Source organism: Balaenoptera acutorostrata, chromosome 20, assembly GCF_949987535.1.
Source record: "Balaenoptera acutorostrata chromosome 20, mBalAcu1.1, whole genome shotgun sequence".
NCBI classification, from domain to species: domain Eukaryota; kingdom Metazoa; phylum Chordata; class Mammalia; order Artiodactyla; family Balaenopteridae; genus Balaenoptera; species Balaenoptera acutorostrata.
In genome coordinates, this window is record NC_080083.1 from 28,861,751 (window position 1) to 28,889,005 (window position 27,255).

Sequence of the window (27,255 nt, forward strand, 5' to 3'; positions counted from 1 at the left end):
ACAAAGCAGACGGAATGGTCGCCATGATTCCAGGTCCTAGGCAGTCCCTAGTGATCTGAGTACCACTGCAGTTCTCTCTCCTTACAGAAAAATAAATAAATAAATAACCGTAAAAAGAACTGCCTTCCCCAGGCTTGGACATGTCTGATTGTGTCCTGAGCCAGTTTGGCCTGTCTAACTCCTCCATAAGCAGATACAGGGTCCACAGGCACCATTGTTCCTACAAGGAGCAGGCTATTGTCTGGAGGTTCCAGAGAGTGATCCTGGTAGAGTCTTGGGGCAAAGCAAGGAGGGGCTGACATTCCTCCTAAAGATTCTTTGTCTTTTGTCCCAGCCTCTGTGCTGGGTATTGGCAACCCCAGTACTAACCATAGTCACTCAGCAGAGCTGCTTCTTAAAAGAGCATCATGAGGCCTAAGACAGTGCGTCCCTTCAGGCTGACAGCCCCTCAGGCTAAGTCAACATTGGTCAAACGCACTTCCCCTCCTGCCTCCTGGGATGTCACCTTGGCAGCCCACTTAAAGAGTCTGTTCAGAACTGGGCAATCCAGGTTATCAAGGTAATATGTGAAAACTAGAGAGGGAAAAGAAGGACAATTCAGAAGGAGGAAGAATATTAGAAAGATACAGATACAAACCCTGCAAACCTTCCATCTTTATATCCAGGCCCAGAAAGTAAGGAGGGAGGTAACACAGAATTCAAGTGGACTTGCCCCTCTGCCTTGCCTTACGGGGAACTTACATATAAACATTTTGGAAAACAGCCAAGGAACATTCTACTGCTATTTATTAAATGCCTGACAAGTACTAGACACTTGGATATATCTCTCATTTAATTATTTCTCTCATTAATCATCTCAATCCTACTGAGTTGATAAAATTGAACCCCAGTTTATAAATGATAAAATGGAGACTCAGAAGAGTGGGGTGACATGCCCAAGGTGGCAGATCTAACACACGTCACAACTAAGCTCAGATTTTGCCACAGCCTCAAGGCCACACTGATTCCAGTCCAGCAGGTGGCCGCATGGACCCCTCCCAGCCTCTCTCCAGAGGCTGGAACTCAAGGCAGGCAGGTCCTGAGTCCCTGGGTTTTTGCTGAGCAGGAGCTGCCTCCTCAGAGATGGTCCCACCAGCCCTCCTGCCCACCCCTGGCCGGTGTGTGCATGGACAGGACCAGTCTGAAGTGAGTTTCTAAACCTTCTGATTCACTTGGATGTTCTGATTTCATCTGAACAATGCAATCGGTAAAGAATGAATTGATCAGATTTAAACATCCACCTTGCATTGTAGCCAAGCTTCTGGGGTGAATTGAGTCTCCCTTGATTTTTGCACTCATGCCCAGTCCCTGACCTCAGGGAATAAAGCATCCTGCATTTTATGTGCCTTGCAGTCAGCCTGGCCTTCACATGGGTGGCCCTGGCTGGTGCGCCAACACTTGCCCTCTTTTTACCTTTGCTCCCCCTCTTGCCATCGCTCTGGATCGCCAGCCTCTGTTTGAACTGCCTCACCTGGATCACGCCCAACTTCTCTGGAAACTGCGGCATGGAGGTGCTCTGGGCCAGGATCACATGGATCTTCTACCCTTAAAGTCCAGCTCCTGCCACTGATGCACATAGACGTACTACACCGCCAGTCAAGGCATGACATTGAGGCTCATCTCAGATGGGCAGAAGGAAAGCCCGCAAGCCAGAAGAAAAGGGAAATGATTCTGTTCCTCCACTTGACATTTGCTCCCTTGCACTGTTACCTCACTTCCTGTCCTGTCTGCCTACTTGCTCTGCAAAACCGTGGCTCCTCCCACTTGGTGTTCTCATTTGAGAGCATGTGTTACCCACCTATGAATGGTTCCTTGCTGCTTTAATTATGTGGGGAACCCACTTCTCCTTTCTCCAAGATGGTAATGAGATTTCAGAGGATTGGTAACTTATCAGCTGTGTGATCCTGCGTAAGTTACTCAAGTCTTCTGAGACTCAGTCCTTATGCAGGGAAGGGGGGTCACACTGCCCCAATGGGGCCATTTCTCTCTGTCCTCCCCCTAAGCCCCAATCACTGACCTCTATGCACAGAGGATGGTCAGGCAAGGTTACTTACACCTGGAGATCATAGGAAGACACATGAATACCTGAATATTTAGTAGGCAGATGTCCTTGCTTGTTCTGGGTCACCAAGAATAACAAAGTCATTTCATCTCAATAAATACTCACAGAATGACCACTATGTCTATGGTGCTATTATAGGGAAGATAATTCGATCCTGAGAAACAACAGGAGTCACCACTTATTGAGCCCTTACCATGTACATACATCATGTGCTTAACATGCAGCATCAGTATTGATCCTGAGAAAGTCCCTGTGAATCCTCCATAAGTATCTCCATCTTACAGATGACAAAATTGAGGCTCAGAGAAGTAAAGAAACTTGCCGAAGATCCCATAGCCCAGCTGAAGTGATGTAACCTGAATTTGATCTCAGATCAGGCTCCAAAACCTGGGGAGACTTTCACGGCTATACAGGGCTCAACTCTTTAATGTGTTCATTAAACATTTCAATGGCAGAATTTTAGATTTCACAATAGAAGGAATTAAAGCCTAAAATAATCCAAAAACTCACTGTAAGTTTAACACAGTTACACTTACTACAATAGCCGTGACCACAGCCCCAGGCCAGCTCGGAGTCTCTACAGCACCCACGGTGGGCTGCCCCTCCCCAAGGAACTGCAGACAGTCTATTGTGTATATATGTGACATATGTGCATATACAAAGACTAAGAAACTCATTATGGGATTGTGTGGCATTGGAAAGCCAATGAAACAGACTTCAAGCAGCCCCAAGTGTCCACTGAGAACACCCTCCAGGAGTGTCCCTGTGAGGTCAGAGACTGGGGTTGCCCTGGTCCAGATCACCTTCTCTGGTCACAGCTGGACCTGGGCCCAGGCCTGCCTCTGCCGCCCACTAGTGGTGAGAAACTGATGAGAACCTGAGCAGGGTTCTGAACTTCCCTTTGCCTCAGTTTCCTTCCTTGACCAGTGGGGATGATGGTTTCTACCCTGCATAGTTATTGGAAGGAGGAGAGAAAACCACATAAAATCTACCACAATCTTGGATTAACTACCACATGTATCTAGCAGTCTGTGGGAACTTGGCCAAAAATAATCCCTTATGGAGTCTGTAATCTAGCTGGGCCAGGGTAGACACATACACACAAAACACACAGAAACAATATCCACAAACCACCCCCATGTCCCCTCTCTTTCTAAAGAACAATTATTTAGGAACATACAGACTTACAGAACGTTAGAGCTAGAGAAGATTCCAGTGATCATCCAGTTCAGTGGTTTCCAAGCCTTTTTTTTTTTAATTCCACAGACCCTTTGTTAGAAGGATCCTTTATGGAAATTCAGTGTGTAGAACACTCAGCTGCTATGATTGCAGAGAACAGTGGAGTGGAAATCTCACCTGTCCCTGCCTTTATTTTACCCCATCTGCTCACCCAGCAAATGTCCATCAAACTCCCCAGGGCTGGCCCTAAGGGGCTTCATAGAGCCTTGGAGTGTCAGCTAAAACTCCTCACATCCATTCAACTGCTTCATATCATAATCGAGGAAACTGAGGGGAAGAAAAATACACACAGTGTCCAGGTCCAGTATTCGAGGAGGAGGGAAGGTGGAGGGAGCTGGAAATGTGGAGTCTGAGTCCCAGCCCCCAGTCTGCTGCTAACCACCTGAGTGTGTGCTTCTGTCACGTTGCCTCTCTGGGTCCCTACTTCCTCCACTATAGATTGAGAGAGTGGATTGAATACTCTTTATGAAAAGTTGTTTTCAGGTCCCCAATTATGTGTCCCAACAATTTCAATCCCTAGAAAACTTCTCAGGAAGGTATTATCTGCCTTCCCATGACCACAATTACAGATGCTGCATGTGGCCAGGCCTGGAAATCACACTCTGAGGTCTCTGAAAGCCACACAAGAAGCAACAGCTGTTAGCAGATGCCTCTGCAAGAGTCAAAGACGATATTGTCCACACTTGCTGGACATACCACCATTGGGTGATGGCCACAGGGCACAGAAACACTTCGAAAGCTGAGTAATGGTGCCTCTCTGTAAAGGATACATCTCTGTTGAACTTGGGAGGAGGGCTCTCCACTTCCCAGTAGACCACTGTCTCTCTGCTGCATTCTCTTTCATAAAGTTCTAAGGAGAACAAAAGAAGTTACTGCATCTGGAAACCTATTTGGCTTCAATTAACAAGAAGCTTTGATATGATGATCACATAGGGAATGATAAACCACTGACTTATAAGGCACAGGATTCTAGAAAAAGACAGATTCATTACCACTGAAAACTTGTTGCCCAGGGACAGTGTCTAGCAGATATAAAAACACAGTAAAAATAAAAGAACCCAACAAAAGTTGTTCATCATATAGCATAAACAACACTCAAAAAAATGCAGTGAAATAAAATTACGCATTAAAAAATAAATTTTCAGGTTTAAAAATCAGAGAAACCACCAGATGTCACTAGAGTACCAATAGTTTTACTGTTGTGTCCTTATGCCCCTCTTTAGACTTCTCTATATATTACAGGTGTCCTGAGACTGAGCCACCCAGCCTAGTGCATTCAGTTGGGAAACAAAAGTTCCAGAGAAGGCAGTGTCCTTCCTAAACAGCTAGAAAGTGGCTTAACCGTGCTAACCCTAAGTTTCTTGCCTTTCTCCCATGTTACATTATATCACAGCTATAGGGACCAAATCTCCGTAATATCCACCATCCTAGTGAATGCAAATAGCATCAGCTCTCAAAGGGAGATAGCAAAGAAATTCTAAGAAGTGAACAGCCTCTGCCCCCCAAGCTGTGTGGGAAGCTTCTAACTAACCATTTAGGGAAGGAGCCAAGCTAAGGCTGCTGAAGGAACCAAGAGAGTCCCTTGAGGAGATGCTGACTGTGGAAGTGTGTTAATTAATTTAGCTTTTGAAAAAAAAATCTATTAGAGGCAGACCATGGGGTAAAGAGCTTGCCAGCCCATTGGTACAAGAGGCTGAAGATGCCCTTGAAAGGAAGGGAAGGAGTGGACATCTGTTGCTTTTTCCTGCTCAACTTTGACTCTCCCCTTCTTGGACCAGCATCTCATTCTTCAAGGCATCACCCTTCGCCTCCTTCTCCACAATGTGGTTTATGCAGGACTGACTCAGCATTAATTTCAGGGCTGGGAAATTGAGCCAGACATGGCCACAGTGATTAGTTTAGGGAAGGCACATGTAGACACTCTTGGCTTGCCTCTCTAGCAAGTTTAGCCCAAAAAGTGGTTTAGTAAAGGCTCTCAGGTAGCTTGCAGAAGATCTAGGAGGACCAGAGTTAGGTTAGAATGTCAGGATTAGAAACTTTGGCTTCCAGAGAAGCCAAACTACTGCTGTCTCTGGACCATACTCCATAGTGTGGACTGCTGATGCCAAGTACCACACATCAGAGGCTCTGCCAATATCTGTAGCACACCACAACTGAACCTGGCTACTAGGGAGATGGACAGAGAATGTCTGGCTTCTCCCTTGAATAGGTGGCATCACAATTCCCTCTAGATACGAAAGGTATTTGAAAACACTAAGTGACCCAAAACCATGATAAACGTCCCCAGGAAGTAAATATATGATCCATGTTGAGCCTACGAAAGCCAACCTTGGGACTCTGGCTGCATAAGTGGAAAGTTCCTATTCCTCTGGAGTTATGTACATGGTTAGAATGTAAGCCTGCATCCTCTGATGGCACCTCTGCCATGACACAGAATCTGCCTGAGAATGAGGTCAACACAGAAGAAAACAGAGTCAAGCTGGAAATGAAGTGTTGGATGCAGCTGTCCTGGAAGCCAGACACCCATGGATTTTCGATGTCATGAACCAAAAACACTTTTTCCTTTTCTTACACTGGCATTTGTTAGTGCCGCGTTACTTGCAACCAAGAGTCCCGACCACAGCAAGGGTCTGTCAGGGTTTCTGTACCCCTGGGCTAGTTGCTGCGTACCTATTCCACTCTGACTGGGATGGCAGAGGCCACTCCCCACTCTAAGTGGCAGGAAGAGCCCCTATCTAATGCCTCTCATAACTCTCCATCACTTCTAGGGAAAATCTAAGAAGTGTAGCTGGGTGGCTAGCCTAGGCCCTTGGGGCTCTGGACCCTCCTCCCACTCTAGTTCCAGATTCTGCTACCCCAGCAACTCAACAGCACCAAACTGATCACGGTTTAACATTTCATGTTGTTTCATGCCTTCCTCACTTTAGTCATACTATTCCCTGGGTCTGGAATGTCCTTATACCACTCACCCCCTCACCCTCTCACCTCCCCACATGTGTCAAGTCTCTAAAATTTTGATTCAACTTCTAAAACAAAGTTTGGACACCACCTCCTCCAAGAAGACTTCCATGGCCATCCAGGTGCATGAGATGACAATGAACTTACAGTAAGAACAAAGTATCCCTCAGAGCAAACTGCAGAGTAAACCTAAGAGTATGCAAGGAGCAAGTCACATTTCAGCCCAGCCCTCCAGATACTTAACCCAAAATTTAAAGTGAAATGTAACACTGTAGAAATTAAACCTATTGCTTTCTATGGGCTAGAGTAAATACCAATAGATTCTACTCTGTAACTGATTTTTAAAATTGTAGGTTTCACTTACCTTTAACAAATTCCTCCCACTCTTTTCTATAGTTGAAGTCCATATAGACATCTGCAAGTAGATCTGGTGGGAAATCATCCAGAACACCAAAGGCCTTATAATGTCCAGTGGGCTGTAAAAACAGAGCAGGCAGAAACAATCTATTGATTCCAAAGTTGAGATTACACAGCATATGAAGAAACAGCTGTTCATGCAACACCACTATTGAGCACCTCCTCTGTGGTTTTGGTGACACAATAGTGAAAAAACAGATGAGACTACTGCACTCATGGGTCTTATATTTGGCCTTAGGCTTTGGTGGTGGTGACAGCTCTAAATACTATCCAGGTAATTTAAGTAGGATAAAAGAGGGTTATGTCATAAATGGTGCCTGGGTTTGGAGGGCAGGGGTTCAATACTGAGGTAATTGGGAATGGCCTCTATGAGGGATAATATGTATCAGAACAGTTTAGTCTAAATATTAGAAGGATCCAGCCATGGGAAGATGAGGAAAACCCATTCCTTGTTGGGAGGGGGCCCTAAGGTTAATGGATGGCCTTACTCACAGCAAAGAAAGTCAGGGAGTCCAGAGAACTGTGTTGGGGGAGAGTGGTAGGAGCTGAGGTCAGAGAGGTAGTAGAGGCCATGCCCAAAGGGCTTTGTATACCGGGATAAAGATGTAAAAATTTTATTCTAACTGCTATGGAAAATCAATGAATGACTTTAAACAGGAGAATGACTTTTTAAAAGGTGATTCTTGCTGCTTGATAGAAAATAGATCATAAGGGAGCAAGGAGATGGGTTAGAAGACCAGTGCAATGGTGCAGATAAGAGATGATGGCGATTGGACAGGGAGGTAACAACAGTGATGGGGAGAAGTCAGTGAATTAGGGACACATTTTAGAAGTAATGTCAAAAGGAATGCTGACAGACTGGCATGGGGAGAGAGAAAGCAAAGAATTGAGGATAACTCTTGGAACATTTCCTGAGCAACCAGGTAGAAGGGAGATCCATTTGCGGGATGTGGGGTAACCAAGAGTTCTACCTTGGGCAAGTTGAGTCTCAGGTGTTTATTAAATATCCATGTGGGGGTGTCATCTAGGCAGCTAGCATTCAGGGTTCAGACTACTGTTTTAGATACACAAGGGGCGTAATGAAACCCAACACATCGTTTTACCAATTCCAAGACAGAATTTTTCACCAGCTGCTTCTTTTTTCTGTAAACAACTTGTATATAAAAGAATGAAAGGAGGAAGAAACACCAGCTTCAAATCATACTAGTCTCTTTTACTCAGAAAAAGATCATTTCTAGATTCCTAAGTACAAGAGATTTTCCCTGTTTTCATGTTAAGCCATATTCTGTGAGGGTTCTGGACTGCGGATGGTGACACTATACACTTCGCTCTCCATACAATGGCAGCTAACAATTCCTGACCCTCACCTTGCTTAAAGGCTCTACTGTTAAGACTAAACCAACGGCTCTTAGATTAATTTCAGTGCAAAAGCAAATGTGAAGCTTTTAGTTGTGCTCATACTGCCACGTGCTAACAGAATCTTATTGGCTAGACATGGGGAATCTTTCTAGAGATCCAGAGGCTTCAAGGGTCTCCTGACTCAGGTGGCATAACCCAGGGATAAGCATATCCCAGTTTAGGAATCTCAGATGTATATGAAAGTACCTGTCAGGAAATGGAAGGTAAAATTGAAACTGAATTCATAAGGATGTTTCAGCTCTAAAAGTATGTGGCTTTATACCAAGGGTTTCCAACCAGCAAATGACAAGCTGGTAGGTCTGACCCCCTTAAGTGCTGTGCCATGGATGCCCCATAGGAAGGGCAGGACTCAAGAGAAACAACTCCCTCCATTCCTGTCCCCTCCCCTCAAGCTCACAGATGGGGAGATAGTAAGGGATTGTACACACCACACATCTACACCCACACATATTTTAATGCCTTAAGAGAGAGACAATTAGCTTCTGTTCAGGAATAGTGGGTCCCCATTTTCTACACATACTGAGAAAAAGGGATAATTATGTATAAAGATAATGATCTCCCTAACTTCACATGAGTTACCTTTGGTTATCTGAATGAATTAAGACAGTTGTCTGGACCTGGTTCCCTTCCCTCCTGAATGTAATTTCAGCCCTTACTGACCTCAGTCCTGTAATATTGCAGAAAAGAAAAACAGCAGTCTATCTCTTCAATTATAGTGTTTATGTGCATTTACATCACTAACTACAAGACAGCCTCAATGAATCACATCTCTCTAATCCTGTAAATGCACCTCCAGTGGGCACTGAATTTTCTTTGCTTCTCACAGAAGAGGTCATTTCCATTTCTCAGGGGCCAGGAAGCCTCCCCAATCTATGATTGTGGAAGCTGTCCAACTCCCACACTCTGTGGCTCAGATGGTATGAAAAGTAAGCATTTTTCACTGAGGAGAATCACTCCGAATGGCTGGTGTCAAAGATACAGGTGCCACTGGGCTGTGTGTACCAAGACTGTATGAAGAAAGACAGCTGACTAAATCTGTTTTAATACTTGAGGTCTCTCGAAAATCAGATGGCAGGTTTAATCCTGAAGGACTACAGAGAGCTAGGTAATATAACACTGATAGCTAATGCTTATGGAGTGCTTACTAAATACCAGGCCCTGGGCAGAGTGCTTTACAGGGGCCATCCCACTTAATCTACCCAATGGTAATATGAGATATGGACCATCGGTAAACTCACTTTGGGGAAGGAAGGATTTGGACATTCTGGATGTTTAGACATAACACCAAACCAATACCTGCGTGAACTGGGGACTGAACTGGGCCACATGGAGGACAGTTCTTGCTTGGCCTTCCAACCTGCCTTTAATATCAAAATCACCACCTAAGGGCAGGAGGAGAGTTCTAGCAGTCTCTCCAGTGGGATACACAAGCTCACCACTCCCTGACACTATTTTGGGAGACTATTTTACCCTTCATGGAAACTATGCAAATGAATATATTTTTGTAAGAAAGGGAGAATCCCTGTGAATACCAGTGTTTGAATTTTAGCCTGGGATTTTTAATGTTGTTTTTTTTTTTTTCTTTTCTTTCTTTCTTTTTTTTTTAACATCTTTATTGGAGTATAATTGCTTTAAAATGGTGTGTTAGTTTCTGCTTTATAACAAAGTGAATAAGTTATACATATACATATGTTCCCATATCTCTTCCCTCTTGCGTCTCCCCCCCTCCCCCCCTCCCTATCCCACCCCTCTAGGTGGTCAAAAAGCACCAAGCTGATCTCGCTGTGCTATGCGGCTGCTTCCCACTAGCTATCTATTTTACATTTGGTAGTGTATATATGTCCATGCCACTCTCTCACTTTGTCGCAGCTAACCCTTCCCACTCCCTGTGTCCTCAAGTCCATTCTCTAGTAGGTCTGCATCTTTATTCCAATCTTGTCCCTAGGTTCTTCATGACTATTTTTTGTTTTTAGTTTTTTAGATTCCATATATATGTGTCAGCATACAGTATTTGTTTTTCTCTTTCTGACTTATTTCACTCTGTATGACAGATTCTAGGTCCATCCACCTCACTACAAATAACTCAATTTTGTTTTTTTTTATGGCTGAGTAATATTCCATTGTATATATGTGCCACATCTTCCTCATCCATTCATCTGTCGATGGACACTTAGGTTGCTTCCATGTCCTGGCTATTGTAAATAGAGCTGCAATGAACATTTTGGTACATGACTCTTTTTGAATTATGGTTTTCTCAGGGTATATGCCCAGTAGTGGGATTGCTGGGTCGTACGGTAGTTCTATTTTTAGTTTTTAAGGAACCTCCATACTGTTCTCCATAGTGGCTGTATCAATTTACATTCCCACCAACAGTGCAAGAGTGTTCCCTTTTCTCCACACCCTCTACAGCATTTATTGTTTGTAGGTTTTTTGATGATGGCCATTCTGACCAGTGAGAGATGATATCTCATTGTAGTTTTGATTTGCATTTCTCTGATTAATGATGTTGATCATTCTTTCATGTGTTTGTTGGCAATCTGTATATCTTCTTTGGAGAAATGTCTTTTTAGGTCTGCCCATTTTTGGATTGGGTTGTTTGTTTTTTTGTTATTGAGCTGCATGAGCTGCTTGTAAATTTTGGAGATTAATCCTTTGTCAGTTGCTTCATTTACAAATATTTTCTCCCATTCTGAGGGTTGTCTTCGTCTTGTTTATGGTTTCCTTTGCTGTGCAAAAGCTTTTAGGTTTCATTAGATCCCATTTGTTTATTTTTGTTTTTATTTTCATTTCTCTAGGAGGTGGGTCAAAAAGGATCTTGCTGTGATTTATGCCATAGAGTGTTCTGCCTATGTTTTCCTCTAAGAGTTTGATAGTGTCTGGCCTTACATTTAGGTCTTTAAACCATTTTGAGTTTATTTTTGTGTATGGTGTTAGGGAGTGTTCTAATTTCATTCTTTTACATGTAGCAGTCCAGTTTTCCCAGCACCACTTATTGAAGACGCTGTCTTTTCTTCACTGTATATTCCTGCCTCCTTTATCAAAGATAAGCTGTGCATATGTGCGTGGGTTAATCTCTGGGCTTTCTATCCTGATCCATTGACCTACATTTCTGTTTCTGTGGCAGTACCAGAGTATCTTCATTACTGTAGCTTTGTAGGATAGTCTGAAGTCAGCGAGCCTGATTCCTCCAGCTCCGTTTTTCTCTCTCAAGATTGCTTTGGCTATTCAATGTCTTTTGTGTTTCCATACAAATTGTGAAATTTTTGATTCTAGTTCTGTGAAAAATGGCAGTGATAGTTTGATAGGGATTGCATTGAATCTGTAGATTGCTTTGGGTAGTATAGTCATTTTCACACTGTTGATTCTTCCAATACAAGGACATGGTATATCTCTCCATCTATTTGTATCATCTTTAATTTCTTTCATGAGTGTCTTATACTTTTATGCATACAGGTCTTTTGTCTCCTTAGGTAGGTTTATTCCTAGATATTTTATTCTTTTTTTTGCAATGGTAACTGGGAGTGATTTCTTAATTTCATTTCAGATTTTTCATCATTAGTGTATAGGAATGCAAGAGATTTCTGTGCATTAATTTTGTATCCTGCTACTTTACCAAATTCATTGATTACCTCTAGTAGTTTTCTGGTAGCATCTTTAGGATTCTCTATGTATAGTATCATGTCATTTGCAAACAGTGATAGCTTTACCTCCTCTTGTCCAATTTGGATTCCATTTATTTCTTTTTCTACTGTGATTGCTGTGGCTAAAACCTCCAAAACTATGTTGAATAATAGTGGTGAGAATGGGCAACCTTGTCTTCTTCCTGATCTTAGTAGAAATGGTTTCAGTTTTTCACCATTGAGGATGAGTGTGAGTTTGTCATATACAGCCTTTATAATGTTGAGGAAAGTTCCCTCTATGCCCACTTTCTGGAGGGTTTTTACAATAAATTGGTATTGAATATTGTCAAAAGCTCTTTCTGCATCTATTGAGATTGTCATATGTTTTTTCTCCTTCAATTTGTTAACATGGTGTATCACATTGATTGATTTGCATATATTGAAGAATCCTTGCATTCCTGGGATAAACCCCACTTGATCATGGTGTATGATCCTTTTAATGTGCTGTTGCATTCTGTTCGCTAGTATTTTGTTGAGGATTTTTGCATCTATGTTCAGCAGTGATATTGGCCTGTAGTTTTCTTTCTTTGTGACATCTTAGTCTGGTTTTGGTATCAGGTGATGGTGGCCTCGTCGAATGAGTTTGGGAGTGTTTCTCCCCCTGTTATATTTTGGAAGAGTTTGAGAAGGATAGGTGTTAGCCCTTCTCTAAATGTTTGATAGAATTCGCCTGTGAAGCCATCTGGTCCTGAGCTTTTGTTTGTTGGAAGATTTTAAATCACAGTTTCAATTTTAGTGCTTGTGATTGGTCTGTTCATATTATCTATTTCTTCCTGATTCAGTCTCAGAAGGTTGTGCATTTCTAAGAATTTGTCATTTCTTGCAGGTTGTCCATTTTTTTGGCATATAGATGCTTGCAGTAATCTCTCATGATCCTTTGTATTTCTGCAGTGTCAGTTGTTACTTATCCTTTTTCATTTCTAATTCTATTGATTTGAGTCTTCTCCCTTTTTTTCTTGATGAGTCTGGCTAATGGTTTATCAATTTTGTTTATCTTCTCATAGAAACAGCTTTTAGCTTTATTGATCTTTGCTCTCGTTTCCTTCATTTCTTTTTCATTTATTTCTGATCTGATCTTTATGATTTCTTTCCTTCTGCTAACTTTGGGGTTTTTTTGTTCTTTCTCTAGTTGCTTTAGGTGTAAGGATAGGTTGTTTATTTGAGATGTTTCTTGTTTCGTAAGGTAAGATTGTATTGCTATAAACTTCCCTCTTAGAACTGCTTTTGCTGCATCCCACAAGTTTTGGGTCATCGTGTTTTCACTGTCATTTGTTTCTAGGTATTTTTTAATTTCCTGTTTGATTTCTGCAGTGATCTCTTGGTTATTAAGTAGTGTATTGTTTAACCTGCATGTGTTTGTATTTTTTACAGATTTTTCCTGTAATTGATATCTAGTCTCATAGTGTTGTGGCCGGAAAAGATACCTGATACGATTTCAATTTTCTTAAATTTACCAAGGCTTGATTTGTGACCCAAGATATGATCTATCCTGGAGAATGTTCCATGAGCACTTGAGAAGAAGTTGTATTCTGTTGTTTTTGGGTGGAATGTCCTATAAATATCAATTAAGTCCATCTTGTTTAATGTATCATTTAAAGCTTGTGGTTCCTTATTTATTTTCATTTTGGATGATCTGTCCATTGGTGAAAGTGGGGTGTTAAAGTCCCCTACTATGATTGTGTTGCTGTCGATTTCCCCTTTTATGGCTGTTAGTATTTGCCTTATGTATTGAGGTGCTTCTATGTTGGGTGCATAAATATTTACAATTGTTATATCTTCTTCTTGGATTGATCTTTTCATCATTATGTAGTGTCCTTCTTTGTCTCTTGTAATAGTCTCTGTTGTAAAGTCTATTTTGTCTTATATGAGAATTGCTACTCCAGCTTTCTTTTGATTTCCATTTGCATGGAATATCTGTTTCCATCCCCTCACTTTCAGTCTGTATGTGTCCCTAGGTCTGAAGTGGGCGTGTTGTAGACAGCATATATATGGGTCTTGTTTTTGTATCCGTTCAACCAGTCTGTCTTTTGGTTGGAGCATTTAATCCATTTACATTTAAGATAATTATCGATATGTATGTTCCTATTACCATTTTCTTCATTGTTTGGTGTTTGTTATTGTAGGTCTTTTCCTTCTCTTGTGTTTCCTGCCTAGAGAAGCTCGTTTAGCATTTGTTGTAAAGCTGGTTTGGTGGTGCTGAATTCTCTTAGCTTTTGCTTGTCTGTAAAGGTTTTAATTTCTCCGTCAAATCTGAATCAGATATTTGCTGCATAGAGTAATCTTGGTTGTAGGTTTATCTCCTTCATCCCTTTAAATATATCCTGCTACTCCCTTCTGGCTTGCAGTGTTTCTGCTGAAAGGTCCGATTTTAACCTTATGGGGATTCACTTGGGAGTTATTTGTATTTTTTTCCCTTGCTGCTTTTAATATTTTTTCTTTGTATTTAATTTTTGATAGTTTGATTAATAGGTGTCTTGGCGTGTTTCTCCTTGGATTTATCCTTTATGGGACTCTCTGTGCTTCCTGGACTTGATTAACTATTTCCTTTCCCATATTAGGGAAGTTTTCAACTATAATCTCTTCAAATATTTTCTCAGTCCCTTTCTTTTGCTCTTCTTCTTCTGGGACCCCTATAATTCAAATGTTGGTGGGTTTAATGTTGTCCCAGAGGTCTCTGAGACTGTCCTCAATTCTTTTCATTCTTTTTTCTTTATTCTGCTCTGCAGTAGTTATTTCCACTATTTTATCTTCCAGGTCACTTATCCGTTCTTCTGCCTCAGTTATTCTGCTACTGATTCCTTCTAAAGAATTTTTAGTGTCATTTTTTGTGTTGTTCATCATTGTTTGCTTGCTCTTTGTTTCTTCTAGGTCCTTATTAAACGTTTTTTGTGTTTTCTCCATTCAATTTCCAAGATTTTGGATCATCTTTACTATCATTATTCTGTATTCTTTTCCAGGTAGACTGCCTATTTCCTCTTCATTTGTTTGGTCTGGTTGGTTTTTTTACCTTGCTCCTTCATCTTCTGTGTGCTTCTCTGTCTTCTCATTTTGCTTAGCTAACTTAATCCCAAACTGTGTTTGCGGTCTCCCTTTTGGAGGCTACAGTTTTGTAGTTCCTGTTGTTTTTGGCGTCTCCTCCCAGTAGCTAAGGTTGGTTCAGTGGGTTGTGTAGGCTTCCTGGTGGAGGGGACTAGTGCCTGTGTTCTCGTGGATAAGGCTAGATCTTGTCTTTCTGGTGGATAGGTCCATGTCTGGTGGTGTGTTTTTGGGTGTCTGTGGCCTTATTTTGATTTTAGGCACCCTCTCTGCTAACAGATGGGGTTCTGTTCCCTTCTTGCTAGTTCTTTGGCATAGGGTGTCCAGCACTGTAGCTTGCTGGTCTTTGAGTGGAGCTGGGTCTTGGCATTGAGACGGAATTCTCTGGGAGATTTTCACCATTTGATATTATATGGAGCTGAACTAGTGTCCTGAACTTGGCTCTCCCACCTCAGAGGCACAGCCCTGATGCCTGGCTGGAGCCCCAAGAGCCTGTCATCCACACAGCTCAGAACAAAAGGGAGAAAAGAAAGCAAGCAAGAAAGAAGAAGATAAAATAAAATAAAGTAAAATAAAATAAAATAAAGTTATTAAAATAAAAAATAATTATTAAAAACAATTATTTTAAGTAATTACCAAAAAAAAAAAAGAAGAGAGCAACCAAACCAAGAAACAAATCCACTAATGATAACAAATGCTAAAACTATATTAAAAAAACAAAAAAACAAAAACGGACAGACAGAACCCTAGGAAAAATGTTAAAAGCAAAGCTCTACAGACAAAATCACACACAGAAGAATACACATACACACTCACAAAAAGAGAAAAAGGGGAAAATATATTTATATCATTGCTCCCAAAGTCCACCTCCTCAGTTTGGGATGATTCGTTGTCTATTCAGGCATTCCACAGATGCAGGGTACATCCAGTTGATTGTGGAGATTTAATCCACTGCTCCTGAGGCTGCTCAGAGAAATTTCCCTTTCTCTTCTTTGTTCACACAGCTCCTGGTGTTCAGCTTTGGATTTGGACCCACCTCTGCATGTAGGTTGCCTGAGGGCATCTGTTCTTCACTCAGACAGGACAGGGTTAAAGGAGCAGCTGCTTCAGGTGCTCTGGCTCACTCAGGCCGGGGGGAGAGAGGGGTACGGAGTGCGGGCTGAGCCTGCGGCGGCAGAGGCAGCGTGACATTGCACCAGCCTGAGGCGTGCCGTGCGTTCTCCCGGGGAAGTTGTCCCTGGATCACGGGACCCTAGCAGTGGCGGGCTGCACAAGCTCCCAGGAGGGGAGGTGTGGATAGTGACCTGTGCTTGCACACAGGCTTCTTGGTGGCAGCAGCAGCAGCCTTAGTGTCTCATGCCCGTCTCTGGGGTCCACGCTGATAGCCGCGGCTCATGCCCATCTCTGGAGCTCCTTTAAGCAGAGTTCTTAATCCCCTCTCCTTGCGCACCAGGAAACAAAGAGCCAAGAAAGAGTCTCTTGCCTCTTTGGCAGCACCAGACTTTTTCCTGGCCTCCCTCCTGGCTAGCCGTGGCACACTAGCCCCCTTCAGGCTGTGTTCACGCCGCCAAGCCAAGTCCTCTCCCTGGGATCTGACAGAAGCCCGAGCCTCAGCTCCCAGCCCCCACCCATCCCATCAGGTGAGCAGACAAGCCTCTCGGGCTCGTGAGTGCTGGTCGGCACCAATCCTCTGTGCAGGAATCTCTCCGCTTTGCCCTCCGCACCCCTGTTGCTGCGCTCTCCTCTGTGACTCCGAAGCTTCCCCCCGCCACCCTGTCTCCACCAGTGAGGGGCCTTGCTAGCGTGTGGAAACCTTTCCTCCTTCACAGCTCCCTCCCATTAGTGCAGGTCCTGTCCCTATTCTTTTGTCTCTGTTTTTTCTTTTTTCTTTTGCCCTACCCAGGTATGTGGGGATTTTCTTGCTTTTTGGGGGGTCTGAGTTCTTCTGCCAGCATTCAGTAGGTGTTCTGTAGGAGTTGTTCCACGTGTAGTTGTATTTCTGATGTATTTGTGGGGAGGAAGTTGATCTCCACGTCTTACTCTTCTGCCATCTTGAAGCTCCGCCCCTTTTAATGTGTTTTTAAGACACAAACAATTTTACAGATATACATAGCTACCTTATCTTTCCTATTAGTTTAGGAAACACACCATTCCATAGTTACCTTTGGATTTTCTGAATATACCCTAGTAAGAAGAAAACTCCAGAATATTAGTTCATGTACCCATTCAAGCAGACTTTCAGGACCTATTGTGTCCATGCATTTTGGTAAGCCCTTGTGGTACCTGAAGAATAAGACAAAGTTCATGCCTTCCATAAGCCTTAAGACAATGAAATAGGCATTTTTTATGCTATGAAGATCTGAGTTCCTGCCCTATACCATTTTTTTCCTCCCTGAAAAGCTTCTTTATCATTTCTTCAAGAGCAGGTCTGCTGATGATGAATTCCCTCAGTTTTTATTTATCTGAAAAAGTTTTTATTTCTTCTTCATTTTTGAAGAAGACATCTTTGGATATAGAATTCTAGGTCAGTGGTTTATTCTTTCAAAACATTATGTATTTCACTCCACCCTCTTTTTGCAGGGTGGTTTCTGATGTAATGTCTGCTGTAATTCTCATCTGTATTCCTCTGTAGGTAAAGTGCTCCCCCAGCCTTCCTGCTACAGCTTCTTTCAAGATTTTTTTTCCTCTTTGGTTTTCTGAGTTTGAATATGATTTATTTAAGATTTTTTTGGTATTTATCTTGTATGCATGCTCAAGGTTGGCAGATTTACTTTGAAGGGTGGTCTGGGCTAAAATGGTACACCCCCATGTGATTCAAATTAAAATATAGAGCCTCATCCACCATAGGGCAGAGAACAGAAGCAAGAAGAACTACAATCCTGCAGCCTGTGGAACAAAAACCACATTCACAGAAAGATAGACAAGATGAAAAGGCAGAGGGCCATGAACCAGATGAAGGAACAAGATAAAACCCTAGAGAAGCAAGTAAATGAAGTGGAGACAGGCAACCTTCCAGAAAAAGAATTCAGAATAATGATAGTGAAGATGATCCAGGACCTCGGAGAAAGAATGGAGGCAAAGGTCGAGAAGATGAAAGAAATGTGTAACAAAGACCTAGAAGAATTAAAGAACAAACACACAGACATGAACAATACAAGAACTAAATGAAAACTACACTAGAAGGAATCAATAGCAGAATAACTGAGGCAGAAGAACGGATAAGTGACCTGGAAGACAGAATGGTGGAATTCACTACTGCAGAACAGATTAAAGAATAAAGAATGAAAAGAAATGAAGACAGCCTAAGAGACCTCTGGGACAACATTACACAACAACATTCACATTATAGGGGTCCCAGAAGGAGAAGAGAGAGAGAAAGGACCACAGGAAATATTTGAAGAGATTATAGTCGAAAACTTCCCTAACATGGGAAAGTAAATAGCCACCCAAGTCCAGGAAGTGCAGCGAGCCCCATACAGGATAAAAACAAGGAGAAATGCACCGAGACACATAGTAATCAAATTGGCAAAAATTAAAGACAAACAAAAATTATTGAAAGCAGCAAGGGAAAAATGACAAATAACATACAAGGGAACTCCCATAAGGTTAACAGCTGATTTCTCAGCAGAAACTCTACAAGCCAGAAGGGAGTGGCATAATATACTTAAAGTGATGAAAGGGAACAACCTACAACCAAGATTACTCTACCCAGCAAGGATCTCATTCAGATTGGATGGAGAAATCAAAAGCTTTATGGACAAGGAAAAGCTAAGAGAACAAAGCTCTACAACAAATGCTAAAGGAACTTCTCTAAGTGGGAAACACAAGAGAACAAAAGGATCTACAAAAACAAACCTAAAAAAAATTAAGAAACTGGTCATAGGAACATACATATCAATAATTACCTTAAACGTGAATGGATTAAATGCTCCAACCAAAAGACACAGTCTTGCTGAATGGATACAAAAACAAGACCCATGTATATGCTGTCTACAAGAGAACCACTTCAGACCTAGGGGCACATACAGACTGAAAGTGAGGGGATAGAAAAAGATACTCCATGCAAATGGAAATCAAAAGAAAGCTGGAGTAGCAATACTCTTATCAGATAAAATAGACTTTAAAATAAAGAATGCTGGGCTTCCCTGGTGCCACAGTCATTGAGAATCTGCCTGCCAATGCAGGGGACATGGGTTTGAGGTCTGGTCTGGGAAGATCCCACATGCAACGGAGCAACTGGGCCTATGAGCCACAACTACTGAGCCTGCGCATCTGAAGCCTGTGCTCTACAACAAGAGAGGCCACAACAGTGAGAGGCCTGTGCACTGCGATGAAGAGTGGCCCCGGCTCGCCGCAACTAGAGAAAGCCTTCGCACAAAAACGAAGATGCAACAAAGCCAAAAATAATAATAATAATAAATAAATAAATAAACTTTATTTTAAAAAAATAAAGAATGTTACAAGAGACAAGGAAGGACACTACATAGTGATCAAGGGATCAATCCAAGAAGAAGATATAACAATTATAAATATATATACACCCAACATAGGAGCACCTCAATACATAAGGCAACTGCTAACAGCTATAAAAGAGAAAATCGACAGTAACACAATAATAGTGGGGGACTTTAACACCTCACTTACAACAATGAACAGATTATCCAAAATGAAAATAAATAAGGAAATAGAATCTTTAAATGATGCAATAGACCAGATAGATTTAATTGATATTTATAGGACACTCCATCCAAAAACAGCAGATTACACTTTCTTCTCAAGTGCACACGGAACATTCTCCAGGATAGATCACATCTTGGGTCACAAATCAAGCCTCAGTAAATTTAAGAAAGTTGAAATCATATCAAGCATCTTTTCTGAAAACAACACTATGAGATGAGAAATCAATTACAGGGAAAAAAACGTAAAACACACAAACACATGGAGGCTAAACAATACGTTACTAAATAACCAAGAGATCACTGAAGAAATCAAAGGGGAAATCAAAAAATATCTAGAGGCAAACACAATGAAAACACGACGATCCAAAACCTATGGGATGCATCAAAAGCAGTTCTAAGAGGGAAGTTTATAGCTATAAAAGCCTACCTTTAGAAACAAGAAAAATCTCAAATAAACAATCTAACTTTACACCTAAAGGAACTTGAGAAACAAGAACACACAAAGCCCAAAGTTAGCAGAAGGAAAGAAATCATAAAGTTCAGAGCGGAAATAAATGAAATTGAAACAAAGAAAACAATAGCAAAGATCAATAAAACTAAAAGCTGGTTCTTTGAGAAGATAAACAAAATTGACAAACCATTAGCCAGACTCATCAAGAAAAAGAGGGAGAGGACTCAAATCAATAAAATCAGAAATGAAAAAGGAAAAGTTACAACAGACACTGCAGAAATACAAAGCATCCTAAGAGACTACTACAAGCAATCTTATGCCAATAAAATGGACAACCTGGAAGAAATGGACAAATTTTTAGAAAGGTATAACCTTCCAAGACTGAACCAGGAAGAAATAGAAAATATGAACACACCAGTCACAAGTAATGAATTTGAAACTGTGATTAAAAATCTTACAACAAACAAAAGTCCAGGACCAGATGGCTTCACAGAAGAATTCTATCAAACATTTAGAGAAGAGCTAACACCCATGCTTCTCAAACTCTTCCAAATAATTGCAGAGGAAGGAGGACCCCCAAACTCATTCTATGAGGCCCCCATCAGCCTAATACCAAAACCAGGCAAAGATACTACAGAAAAAGAAAACTACAGACCAATATCACTGCTGAACATAGATGCACAAATCCTCAACAAAACACTAGCAAACAGAATCCAACAATACATTAAAAGGATCATACACCATGATCAAGTGGGATTTATCCCAGGGATGCAAGGATTCTTCAATATATGCAAATCAATCAATGTGATACACCATATTAACAAATTGAAGAATAAAAACCATTTGATCATCTCAATAGATGCAGAAAAAGCTTTTGACAAAATTCAACACCCATTTATGATACAAACTCTCCAGAAAGTGGGCATAGAGGGAACCTACCTCAACATAATAAAGGCCATATACGAGAAACCCACAGGAAACATCATTCTCAATGGTGAAAACATGAAAGCATTTCCTCTAAGATCAGGAACAAGACAAGGATGTCCACTCTCACCAATATTATTCAACATAGTTTTGGAAGTCCTAGCTATGGCAATCAGAGAAGAAAAAGAAATAAAAGGAATACAAATTGGAAAACAAGAAGTAAAACTGTCACTGTTTGCAGATGACATGACACTATACATAGAGAATCCTAAGGATGCCACCAGAAAAATACCAGAGTTAGTCAATGAATTTGGTAAAGTTGCAGGATACAAAATTAATGCACATAAATCTCTTGCATTCCTATACACTAATGATGAAAAATCTGAAAGAGAAATTAAGGAAACACTCCCATTTACCATTGCAACAAAAAGAATAAAATACCTAGGAATAAACCTACCTAGGGAGACTAACGACCTGTATGCAGAAAAGTATAAGACACTGATGAAATAAATTAAAGATGATACCAACAGATGGAGAGATATACCATGTTCTTGGATTGGAAGAATCAACATTGTGAAAATGACTATGCTACCCGAAGCAATCTACAGATTCAACGCAATCCCTATCAAATTACCAATGGCATTTTTTACAGAACTAGAATAAAAAATCTTAAAATTTGTATGGAGACAGAAAAGACCCCGAATAGCCAAAGCAGTATTGAGGGAAAGAAACGGAGCTGGAGGAATCACACCCCCTGATTTCAGACTATACTACAAAGCTACAGTAATCAAGACCATATGGTACTGGCACAAAAACAGAATCATAGATCAATAGAACAAGATAGAAACCCAGAGATAAACCCATGCACCTATGGGCAACTAATCTATGACAAAGGAGGCAAGGATATACAATGGAGAAAAGACAGTCTCTTCAATAAGTGGTGCTGGGAAAAGTGGACAGCTACATGTAAAAGAATGAAATTAGAACACTCCCCAACACCATACACAAAAATTAGCTCAAAATAGATTACAGCCCTAAATGTAAGACTGGACACTATAAAACTCTTAGAGGAAAACAGGAAGAACATTCTTTGACATAAATCACAGCAAGATCTTTTTCGATCCACCTCCTAGATTAATGGAAATAAAAACAAAAATAAACAAATGGGACCTAATGAAACTTCAAAGCTTTTGCACAGCAAAGGAAACCATAAACAAGACGAAAAGACAACCCTCAGAAGGGGCGAATATATTTGCAAACAAATCAGTGGACAAAGGATTAATCTCCAAAATATATAAATAGCTTATGCAGCTCAATATTAAAAAAAAAACAAACAACCCAATCCAAAAATGGGCAGAAGACCTAAATACACATTTCTCCAAAGAAGACATACAGATGGCCAGGAAGCACATGAAAAGCTGCTCAACATCACTAATTATTAGAGAAATGCAAATCAAAACTACAATGAGGTATCACCTCACACCAGTTAGAATGGGCATCATCAGAAAATCTACAAATAACAAATGCTGCAGAGGGTGTGGAGAAAAGGGTACCCTCTAGCACTGTTGGTGGGAATGTAAATTGATACAGCCTCTATGGAGAACAGTATGGACATTCCTTAAAAAACTAAAAATAGAATTACCATATGATTCAGCATTCTCACTACTGGGCAGATACCCAGAGAAAACCATAACTCAAAAAGACACATGCACCCCAATGTTCATTGCAGCAATATTTACAATAGCCAGGTCATGGAAGCAACCTAAATGCCCATTGACTGACGAATGGATAAAGAAGATATACATATATACAATGGATTATTACTCAGCCATAAAAAGGAAAGAAATTGGATCATTTGTTGAGGCGTGGATGAATCTAGAGACTGTCATACAGAGTGAAGTAAGTCAGCAAGAGATAAACAAATATCATATATTAACGCATATATGTGGAACCTAGAAAAATGGTGCAGATGAACCGGATTCCAGGGCAAAAATTGAGACACAGATGCAGAGAACAAACGTATGGACACCAAGGGGGAAAGCCACGGGGGGATGGGGGTGGTGGTGTGCTGAATTGGACGATTGGGTTTGACATGTATACATAGATGTGTATAAAATTGATGACTAATAACAACCTGCTGTATAAAAAAATAAATAAAATTAAATTTAAAAATTAAAAAAAATTTTTAAAATAGAGGCTCATTAAGCTTGTCAACACCTGTTTAGAATGTTAACTATTTTATTCTTTAGAAATCTAGGCGTTATTAAATCAGAGTCCTTCATAGGAAAGGAAAAAACAAAAACAACAAAACAAAAATATATATATATTTGGGGTTTATAACACAAAGTGTCCTCTCTTACATGTGGAATTGCAATACAACTCTGCAATAATTCAAAGTTTTCCTGGGTTGTATGTTTTGGAATTGGTGGTGGCAATGGTACAAATCAGGATCTCCAAATATGTTTCTGTAAAGATCCAAATAAAAAATATTTTAGGCTTTACAGGCTAAAATGTAAAATGGAGGCTATTATACAACCACTTATACAACCACTTTAAAAATTTAAAAACCATTCTTAGCTTGTAGACTGTGAAAAATAGCCAGCATGACAGATTCAGCAACCCCAGGTCTAATGTACAGTTTTGATACCTAATTGCTCTGTCACTTTAGGATTTATGAACCTAAGACCCTAGCTGAGTCTCTGCTTCCCAATCTACAAGCTGGAGATAATTCCTGTCCTGCCAAATTTGTACAGGGATCCAATGAGAGGTTACATTTTGAAGCACCTTGTAAATTGAATAGTGTTTGGTTGTGAGCTATAGCAAGGGGGATCTATGTCTCAATATACCCACCACAGACCTGGTTTACACTTGTCCTGGTGAAACACTTTACAACACCTCTTTCACTCAAAAATGTTCTGATTGGAATGATAAATTATATGGTCACCCTAATGCTATATGCACTCTGAGGGCTTATTATTTATCTAATGATATGTTGGGAGAAGTCAGTGACAATTTGGAGGCTATATCATAGACTTTGAACTCTGCTGTCACATCACTGGCTTCAAGTCCAGTTTCTGCTGCAACTAATGACTTCAAGTCAAGTTCTTTATTTGTGTGACTTTGGGTGAGTTTCATAAACTGTTTTTTTTTTTTTATTTTGACACCTTTATTGAGGTATCATTTAAGTACCATAAAATTCACTCATTTTAAGTGTACAATTCAATGATTTTTAGTAAATTTATAGAGTCATGCTACCTTTGCCACAGGGTAATTTTAGAACATTTGTGTTACCCAAAGAAGAAGAATAAGAAGGAGGAGGAGGAGGAGGAAGGTGGGGGGGGGGGAGGAAAAAGAAGAGGAAGAGGAAGGGGAGGGAGAAGAAGAAAAGAAGTCAAATGTCAACTCTCAACCCAGATCCACTGAATCAGAAACTGGGAGTTGGGTCTTATTATGAATTTTAACAGGCCCTGCAGGTGATTCTGGTGCACCAGCATTTCAAACATACACAAAAGTAGAGAGGACAGAATAATCAGTCTCTATGTGAAAGGGGAGCCTTTCAAAAGGACCACCCAAGCCTCACCCCAGCTCAATTCAATATGGGGCTCTAGGGTAGAGCTCGTTGATGTCCTTAGAGCTCCCCAGGCAATTCTAATGTGCTTGAGTTTTGAGAAACACCCTCTAGTACATTTCTCTAGTACATACCCTCCTGCCATACCAACTCTTTATCCCTTTATCCCACTTTACTTTCTTTGTAGCATTTTTCAGCTGCCATTTCATTATATACTACAGGTTATTCTCATCAGTGAATATGGTTCATTGTTCAAGAAGCTCATTCATTGAAGCAGCAGCTCCAACTTCCTGCTCTTTGCTTATGCCCAGTGCCTGCCAGGGCAGTACCACATGGGAGGCATTCAATTAATATCTCCTGAATAAACGAATGATAGTGGGGCAGAGCAGAGATTTCAACCCAAGACTATCCAAAACCAATGCTCTTCCCAGGATACCATGTGGGATAGCACATAGCAGCTTTGCAATAGCTTTGCTTAGCTTCCAGAAAAAGAATATAGTTCTGAATTGAAACAAGCTATATACCTGGTACTGAGTTCATTGAAGTTGACTGGTTCATGTCTAGTTACTAGTTATGAGGTCTTGTGTGGCTCATTTAACAACTCTGGGTCTTATTGCCATCAGTAAAATAGGAAAATAAACCATCTCTGCCTATATTCCAGATTTGTTCAGAGGGATAAATGAAAACTTACATGCAACAGCATTTTGTATACTAAAGTACCATGTAAAGATAAGTTAGCATTACAACATGGGGGGAAAAAAAGAAGGTAAGAACAGGAAACAGAGTAGGCAAAGAAAGTAGAAAAAAAAGTGAAAAGAAAGGATGATGGTAATTGGACAGAATGATTTCAAAGAGACTTTTTAAGTCTAAAATTCCTTGATTTTGCCATGGCAATCAGAGAAGAAAAAGAAATAAAAGGAAACCAAACTGGAAAAGAAGAAATAAAACTGTCACTGTTTGCAGATGGCATGATACTATACATAGAAAATCCTAAAGATGCCACCAGAAAACTACTAGAGCTAATCAATGAATTTATTAAAGTCACAGATACAAAATTAATACACAGAAATCTCTTGCATTTCCTATACACTAGCAATGAAAGATCAGAAAGAGAAATTAAGGAAACAGTCCCATTTACCATTGCAGCAAAAAGAATAAAATACCTAGGAATAAACCTACTTAAGGAGGCAAAAGACCTGTACAAAGAAAACTATAAATACTGATGAAAGAAATCAAAGAAGGGGCTTCCCTGGCGGCACAGTGGTTAGGAATCCGTCTGCCAATGCAGGGGACATGGGTTCAAGCCCTGGTCCAGGAAGATCCCACATGCTGTGGAGCAACTAAACCCGTGCAACACAGCAACTGAGCCTGCTCTCTAGAGCCCATGAGCCACAACTACTGAAGCCCATGTGCCTACAGCCCATGGTCCACAACAAGAGAAGCCACTGCAATGAGAAGCTCGTGCACCACAACCAAGAGTAGCCCCCACTTGCTGCAACTAGAGAAGGCCAGCACACAGCAACGAAGACCCAACACAGCCAAAAATAAATAAATAAATAAATTTATTTATTTAAAAAAAAAAAGAAATCAAAGAAGACACAAACAGATGGAGCAATATACCATGTTCCTGGATTGGAAGAATCAATATTGTGAAAATGACTATACTACCCCAAGCAATCTACAGATTCAATGCAATCTGTATCAAATTACCAATGGCATTTTTCACAGAACTAGAACAAAAATTTTTACAATTTGTATGGAAACACAAAAGACCCTGAATAGCCAAAGCAATCTTGAGAAAGAAAAACGGAGCTGGAGGAATCAGGCTCCTTGACTTCAGACTATATTACAAAGCTACAGTAATCAAGAGAGTATGGTACTGGCATAAAAACAGAAATATAGATCAATGGAACAGGATAGAAAGCCTAGAGATAAACCCATGCACCTATGGACACCTAATCTATGACAAAGGAGGCAAGAATATACAATGGAGAAAAGACAGCCTCTTCAATAAGTGGTGCTGGGAAAACTGAACAGCTATATGTAAAAGAATGAAATTAGAGCATTCTTTAACACCATACACAAAAATAAACTCAAAATGGATTAAATACCTAAATGTAAGGCCAGTCACTATAAAACTCTTAGAGGAAAACATAGGCAGAACACTCTTTGACATAAATCGCAGCAAGATCTTTTTTGACCCACCTCCTAGAGTAATGAAAATAAAAACAAAATTAAACAAATGGGACCTAATTAAACTTAAAAGCTTTTGCACAGCAAAGGAAACCATAAACAAGACAAAAAGACAACCTTCAGAATGGGAGACTATATTTGCAAATGAAGCAACTGACAAAGGATTAATCTCCAAAATATACAAACAGCTCATGCAGCTCAATAACAAAAACAAACAAACAAACAAACCAAACAACCCAGTTAAAAAATGGGCAGAAGACCTAAATAGACATTTCTCCAAAGAAGATATACAGATGGCCAACAAACACATGAAAAGATGCTCAATATCACTAATTATTAGAGAAATGTAAATCAAAACTACAGTGAGGTATCACCTCACACAGGTGAGAATGGCCATCATCAAAAAATCTACAAACAATAAATGCTAGAGGGGGTGTGGATAAAAGGGAACCCTCATGCACTGTTGGTGGGAATGTAAATTGATATAGCCACTATGGAGAATAGTATGGAGGTTCCTTAGAAAACTAAAAATAGAACTACCATATGACCCAGCAATCCTATTACTGGGCATATAACCAGAGAAAACCACA

At 40.5% G+C, this 27,255-nt stretch overlaps 1 protein-coding gene across 1 annotated transcript in view; it reads right to left on the reverse strand.

Annotated features, from left to right (window-relative positions):
- Nucleotides 1–448: 448 nt before the first annotated feature.
- The window catches only part of PCTP (phosphatidylcholine transfer protein), a 30,247-nt gene continuing 3,440 nt past the window's right edge, over nt 449–27,255 (reverse strand). Inside the window, 5 exon segments of the mRNA XM_028164968.2 lie at nt 449–573; nt 1,453–1,581; nt 1,584–1,623; nt 4,111–4,190; nt 6,663–6,774. Coding sequence (XP_028020769.2) covers nt 449–573; nt 1,453–1,581; nt 1,584–1,623; nt 4,111–4,190; nt 6,663–6,774 — 486 coding nt within the window.